Below are 7,127 nucleotides of genomic sequence, written 5' to 3' on the forward strand. Positions count from 1 at the left end.
GTTACAGCACTATCGAATTTGGTTGAACTAACACCTGATTTTGTAGACCAATTCTTTGAGAGCCTGTCTGATACGATGTTCTCACCCGTACAGAAACAATAACTTTTGAGAAGCTTTCCGACTCACAGCGTTCCCATGAACTCTGAATTCGGCCTTCAGTTTTGATCAACAAAAACTGCAAAAAGCGTTGGAACTCTATTTCCCCGTTCAAGCATTAATTCTTTTGAATTGGATATTTTTAATATTGACCTTTTTTTTTGGCACGAACAATTCTTTGCTTAACGTAAAAACTATTCTTAGAGAACAGAAGCTCCAAACTTCTATTTCTAAACACATCTAGAGACATAACAAACTTACATCAGCCTCTAGCACATTTATTGCAATGCATTTATATGTGATGATTTATCTCGCCCTTCTTCTGTTTCAGAGATACTTCATGTGTAATTCTTTTTGCATAATCGTTCATTGATTTCATATGCAATAATTTTTGAATGATTTCTATGCTTCAAAGACCTACAGTACCTAAATTTCACGTATTACTATATACGCCTATTTCGAATGCATTTATGTATTTTGGGGTGGGCAATGTTACACATGCATCTAATTGCTCTAGTTTTAGTAATTTGATGGACATGAAAACGTGGGGTGGGTGTTGCGTGTTTATCTAGGTTCCTGATCGATACTGTGACCTTATGCCCCTATTCGGCTATAAATCCATTTATTCCCTATATTGGCATAACCGTTCAAGTGCGATATTCAGAAAGTCATCTCTGGCCTCACACGAACAGAGCCACATTCCAGCATAGTTCTCTGCCACTTCCTTTGCGACCAATTAGTGCAATGACAGAGCAGGAGTCACTATCTGATATTCCTAGATTAACACTCCGAGTTCTTCAACAAGATAAAAACTCAGCAAACCTGGAAATCCCCGCTTGCTGTGTTTTGATTAGTAATGGAACTCTAATGAGCAACTGATAGCTATCACTTCCTAGTGACATCTTTAATTGACGTCTTATGTCCAGCAAACTTGCGTCAAACCCGGCACCTGTCAGGTATAAATATTACCAACGTTGCCTTAAGCAATAGCTCGTTGCCTGTTGCTAGCTGTCTGCAAGACCCCGTGTTGGTGAAGCTAGCACCCTGTCGCTGCAGCCTGCTGTCCCCTTGGTGGTGAAGCTACTGATACCATTATCGCTGCTAAAGCGAGAACGATGGTGTGGTATGCTTAGGAGCTGAACAGCCGTCCCTCTGCGAAGAGCCCAGCAGATTCCAGCTACCGCGGACGCTGTCCCCCGCCTCCTCCTCCCGACGCGCTGAGAAGAGAGCCGCTGCCTTTCTCCTGCAGAGAAATCCAGCTCCAGCGTTTCCGGTCTGCCCTCGCGGGTGACTGGGATATTGAGTGCCCCCTGAAGGAAATACCAGACTTCCATCATTCTATTCAGAGGTATGGTGTTGACTAAACCCTTAGATGAGAATTCTTGAAGCAAACCTTGGCAAAACCAACTTAACTTAAAGCTACTTACTTACTCCCCTTCCACGTGTTAGGCTTAGGTCAGGCACACTCAAAAGTTCTTCTCAAACTTTATCTCTCAAAAGTTATTGTTTCTGTACGGGTGAGAACATCGTATCAGACAGGCTCTCAAAGAATTGGTCTACAAAATCAGGTGTTAGTTCAACCAAATTCGATAGTGCTGTAACTTGGCAGGTGTGAGAATGATTGCTGTCATCATAGTCGGCTTAGTTAGAAGCACCAGTTGAGTATTTTAGCCTAATGTATATATGAATGTATATATGTTTTATTACTTTTAAACCATTGTATGGCTAAGAAACCATATCAATGCTTTTACAGTATTATTTCGCAATCCTTATCTTACTGTACGTACTTTTTATAATAACAAGTCTTGCAATTGTGGCAATACATTTCTCTTGTACGAGAAGAAAGACGGTTCAATAAATGTTAACCCTTTATTGACAAACGCCTGTCTCTCTATTCTCTACATCTCGTGAAAGTAAACTGCACTAACCTGACTGAGTGAAATACATGTCTATTGTTTCACACGACCCTAGAGATTGACTCTTAATCTGAGGAGCAAAGTTGTCATGTTGCACGGTTGTTGGAAAGCTGAATCCCTTCTTGTCTGTGCCAAGGAAGCTGATCACTTCCTATGCAGAGAAGAAAGTTTCCAGTGACCTCTGAGCTAGTTGGTAACACACCCAATTAAGTTTAGCATAGTCAGTGGAGGCCTGGAATATCCGCAGTTCCACGTCGATACTACTGTTTATGTTATTCCAATGCGCAGGGCCTAGTGGGAAACTAGGAACTACACTACAGGATTAGTTGCGCTTCCGAGTGTGCCACCGATTGGTAGGGTTAGCGTTCTAGTCTTTCCTATTCAGTCCGCCATTTCCTTATCCCGCGCGTTCTATGTGGCGCACTTCAACTGTTCTACTCAGGCAGTTCGACGCCCTGATTTTGGCTCCCGTCAAATCACTGCGTAATTCCAAGTTTTGCCCGAATCCCAGTCAGAATCTTTTGAGACTTTAGTTCGGGGCATTGGGAGCGTGTTTTCGTCCAGTTTCAGACTTATTCCTGCATTCCGAAATTAGCCGCAGCTCCGCTTTTCCAGGGTTCGGCGGAGTCGGCTCAATTCTTGAAAGCGGCATTCTTCTGTGGACAATTCCAGTTGGCAAGTAATCTTCCGCATCTCCTCAGACTAACGCGGTAAGAATATTCCTTCCCCAAAGACTTCTTGTGGCGCAATCTCAATCCTGTGTATTGGGTTTCTTCAGCGTCTGAGTTTCCATGGTCTGAAGAAGTAGCTTGGTTTCCAAATAGAACTGCATATTTGAAAGGTCATATTCAGAGCTTCAGAAAAGACTCTTCAGAGATTCAGCCTTTGTCGTGAAGTGTAGACTTTTCTCAACAGTCCAGCGTCTGTGTGAATCAACAAGTAAATGAGAGTATATATTATATGCATATGGTAATACTGTTGTCTACCACCTCTACTCATCTAATCTCAACCATTCACCTATTGACACAAACATCAACAAGAGTCCTCAATCTCCATAAGAACCTTTACGGGCTCTGCAATAGAGCGGCAATTTCCACACAAAGGGCCCGATGTAGGTAGGGCTTTACTGATCGGTATCGGCCGAAAATACCGATTTTTGGCCCTTACCGATCGGTAAACAGCCATCGAGATGTAGGGACCCAAAAACAGAACGAATCGGATAGAAAACCGATTCGGAATGTGTACCGAATGTGAAAGAATCCGATACGTACATACCGAAAATCGGATATGTAACGAATCGGAAAAACACCGATTCGGTTACAAAGACCGAATCGGTCCATGTACCGATTCGTTAGTGACACCGAATCGGAAAATCACCGATTCGGTCCTACTACCGATTCGTTAGTGACACCGAATCGGAAAATCACCGATTCGGTCCTACTACCGATTCGTTAGTGACACCGAATCGGAAAATCACTGATTCGGTCCTACTACCGATTCGTTAGTGACACCGAATCGGAAAATCACCGATTCGGTCCATGTACCGAATCGGAAAAAATACCGATTCGGACATGATCCGAATCGGAAAACATGCCGATTCGTATGAATCTCCGATCGGGAAATTCCCCGATTCCGACAGTTGGGGAGATGTAGGGAGGCACAGAAACACCGAAATCGGCTCAAAATCGGTAGAATTCACTCGGTATTTACCATGGATTGCAATCAGGTGGTAACCAACTCCAACCCATATAAACAGTCCCAAAATGCATTGCAACTTGCAGGATGGCAGCTTTCTATGTCATTGCGAGGCGGCTACGGCTACAGCAGGAAGGACAGAGGGAATGGCTAAGAAATGAACAGGTCTACAGACAGAGGATAACCCTGTTCATGCTCACTGAGGCTGAGATCCTACAGAGATACAGGCTGGACTCTGACACCATACTTGAGCTCATCAGGGACCTTAAGCCATACTTGGACCACCACACCCCAAGGGCACACGCCATCCCTGCGCACGTCCAGGTGCTATGCAGCCTACACCTGGTAGCGTCTGGCAGCTATCAAAGTGGAGTAGCAGCAGCAGGAGGGGTGAGCCAGAGCAGCCTGTCAAGGTTCTTCCACATATTCCTTGACGCCATGATAGACAGGATGGACCAATACATCTCATTCCCTGCAACCCACGCAGAACTGCTACAAACCAAAGCGGACTTCTACCAGATGGCACACTTTCCCCAAGTCATCGGTTGCATAGATGGCACGCATATTCCGATTTGCCCACCAGCGGACACCGAATACATATACCGCAATCGGAAATCTACACACACCATCAACGTGCAGGTGATCTGCAATGCCAAGTGCACCATCACAGACCTGGTAGCAAAATTTCCAGGAAGTACCCATGACTCATATATATTCCAACAGAGCGGCATATATGCACGGCTGATGGCTGGCGATTTTGGAGAAGGATACCTCCTAGGTGAGCCACATCATCAGACCCCCATAACACATAGTAGGTAGGTGTAATACATGTATGCATGTGTCTAATGTGACCCCTTTCTCTTCCAGGCGACAGTGCATATGCCCTCCGCTCATTCATACTCACCCCCTACCTCAACCCCTCCACACCCAGCCAAAGGAGGTATAACCGGGCCCACATACGCACCAGGAATGTTGTTGAACGGACCTTTGGCATCTGGAAAAGTAGATTCAGATGCCTGCACAAGAGTGGAGGTGCAAGGCAGTATACCCCCATCACCTGCTGCAAGATCATAGCTGTATGTGCAATGTTACACAACCTTGCGGTCAAGAACGGCACTGAGGTGGAGTTGTCTGACTACGAGGACTATGACGACGACGAAGCTGTGCCACTGACACAGCCAGCTGGGGTGTGTACGCCATGTGATGGCAGATACAGACGTGAGGAGATCACTGAGAACTATTTCTGACTGAGTACAGATGCAAAGACAGCTAAATGTTGCTTGGAAAAAAAAAGTTTTAATAATGATGCACCACAGTTACAGCACTGATGTGCATCAAATAATGGAGATTGTTAACGAAAATAAAGTCCAGGGTTCTGGTTTGCTCATCCCCCTTGCCAGCCTATTTTTTGGCCCGCTTTCCAGACCCACTGGGGTGTCCCTCGGCCCCCTCCGAATGGCCAGCAGCATCAGCGGATCGCCTGGTGCTCCTCCTTGGCTCTGAAGCAGCGCTGGCCGGGCTGCTGCGGCTGCTGCTGTCTCCAGCATCACCCAGGTCCAGGGCAGGATTGGAGGCGGCGTTTGATATTAACATGGCCTCCATGGCCGTGGTGATCCTGGCCATCCCCCTAGTCAGCTCAGCTGTATGCTGACTGAGTGCCGATTCCTGATTTGAGCTGCGATGGCACAGCTGTGCGGTCGCCGCTGCAAGGCGGGCCATGGCCCGGTTGAGCACCCGGGCATCCCTCCTGCGCGCAACCTCATGCTCCTCCTGCCTGGCAGAGGAGTGGGTGATGGCAGTGGTCAGCCTGCCCAACCCTGCTGCCACCTCCTTGTTGCTGTCCACAACAGCCTGGAACCCCTTCACCAACTCCCCCATCTGCAGGTTGTGCTGCAGGAGCTGGCGTTGGCAGGCCATGGTGGATTTGGCCTGTTGGCGCTGGATTTTTACCATCTGGCCCTCCAGGCCCAGGAACACACTGCCCTCCCGTGCTGGTGCAGCAGTGGTGGTGGTGGTGGCACGGCGTCTGGCACTGCTGCCTCCGGCCTGCTGAGTGGGCTGGGGTGCCACTGGTGGTGGTGTGGTGCTGGCCGGTCCCGGAGCCCCTGCTCCCACGACAGGTTGGACGGGTGGCAAGGCCACGGTTGTGGCAGGAGCTGTTGTCGGCGGAATGGTCTGCCTTGTAGGGGAGTTGTATGGTGAAAATTGCAAGGGGGGTGAGCTGGGCAGTACTGGGGAGTGCACTGCCTGGAAATCAATCACCAGGACTCCCTCCATTCCAAGCCCTGGGGTGTCTCCTTCCTCATCCTCATCCTCCTCCTCCTGGCCAGGCTGGCTGGTGCTCGGCCCTGCCACTGCAGTATTTGAAGTCGAAGCTCCCTCTGCTGCCACAGTGGTGCTGCCTGATGGTGCCCCTAGGTACAAAGAAGCATTTGTAAACTGAGTGCCGATGTATTACAGTCAGTACAATTATGGCATTCCACATGTCCTTGCATCTCCTTACACCGTGTCACACTGTTTCCTGTCTTGTGATTCTGCACTGACATATTTGGCTAACTTCTGCTGACTACATGTACCATGATGCTTGTCTCTTGTATGTTGGTGACAGTACAGTGCTGGTGTTTGCCTATGCATTGTGTCTAATGGGGAGGTGTCTGGTAGGGTGTGTCATGATGCGCATGCTTCTTACCTGTAGCTGTGGCCATCGCAGTGCTGTCCAGGGTCCCGATCCCTACGATGCTCTCCCTCTCGATGGTGCTGGAGACAATTTCCTCCAGCTCGGTGAGGGGTGGCGCCGGGTTCTTGCCTCCTCCGGTGTGTCCAGCCTGCCTTTGGAGGTCGGCCAGCTTCCTCTTCGTGAGGCTGCGGAGGTCATAAAACCTTTTCTTAAGTTCCTCAATGGACCTGGGGGTGACTCCAGCAGCATTGACCTTCTGGGCGATGTCGGCCCACAATCTCCTCTTGGTGCTGTCTGGCACGTTGAGGGACAGCTTGCCAAAGAGCTGGCGGTGCACCCTCACCACCTCCTCAACCAGCACCTGAAGTTCTGTGGTGGTGAATTTGGGCTTCCTCTTTTGGGAGGACTTCTGGCTTCCTGCCTGATCTGCCATTTTCTCCTGCTCCTGCTCAGTCTGCAACCTCCTTCTCCCACTGCTGCTAACTGTGTGTTGGGCTCAGGCAGGCTTTCCAGAAACTTCTAGAAACTTCTTAATTGGCTGCACCTGCCAGGGTTGCCACTCCCTGTTTGGGTGGGGGAGGGGGAGCCACCTCATTGGCTGAATCGCCTATTGCCGAGTCGGCTTTTACCGATTCGGTAAAATCCGAATCGGTAAAATCCGAATCGGTATTATCCGATTCGGTAAAAGCCGAATCGGTTCATGCAATGCATTCCTATGGGCTTTTTCGCCATGGGTCTATGAT

At 48.6% G+C, this 7,127-nt stretch overlaps 1 protein-coding gene across 1 annotated transcript; it reads right to left on the reverse strand.

Annotated features, from left to right (window-relative positions):
* Nucleotides 1–5,104: 5,104 nt before the first annotated feature.
* On the reverse strand, nucleotides 5,105–6,901 carry LOC147726248 (uncharacterized). Its single transcript, XM_086962905.1, has 2 exons — nucleotides 6,397–6,901; nucleotides 5,105–6,121 (listed from the first exon to the last, which is right to left on the reverse strand). Exons 1-2 carry the CDS (start codon nucleotides 6,815–6,817, stop codon nucleotides 5,109–5,111), a joined length of 1,434 nt encoding a protein of 477 aa, XP_086819031.1. The 5' UTR covers nucleotides 6,818–6,901; the 3' UTR covers nucleotides 5,105–5,108.
* Between the last annotated feature and the right edge of the window lie 226 nt (nucleotides 6,902–7,127).

The sequence above is a fragment of the Lissotriton vulgaris genome, chromosome 3_1, assembly GCF_964263255.1.
Source record: "Lissotriton vulgaris chromosome 3_1, aLisVul1.2, whole genome shotgun sequence".
Lineage (NCBI taxonomy): Eukaryota > Metazoa > Chordata > Amphibia > Caudata > Salamandridae > Lissotriton > Lissotriton vulgaris.

Bases quoted from the DNA above. Each gene is read 5' to 3' on its own strand.
- LOC147726248 (XM_086962905.1), bottom strand. From the start codon at position 6,817: ATGGCAGATCAGGCAGGAAGCCAGAAGTCCTCCCAAAAGAGGAAGCCC. The intron at 6,122-6,396 runs GTAAGAAGCATG...CTTTGTACCTAG, and splicing joins TGCGATGGCCACAGCTACAG to GGGCACCATCAGGCAGCACC.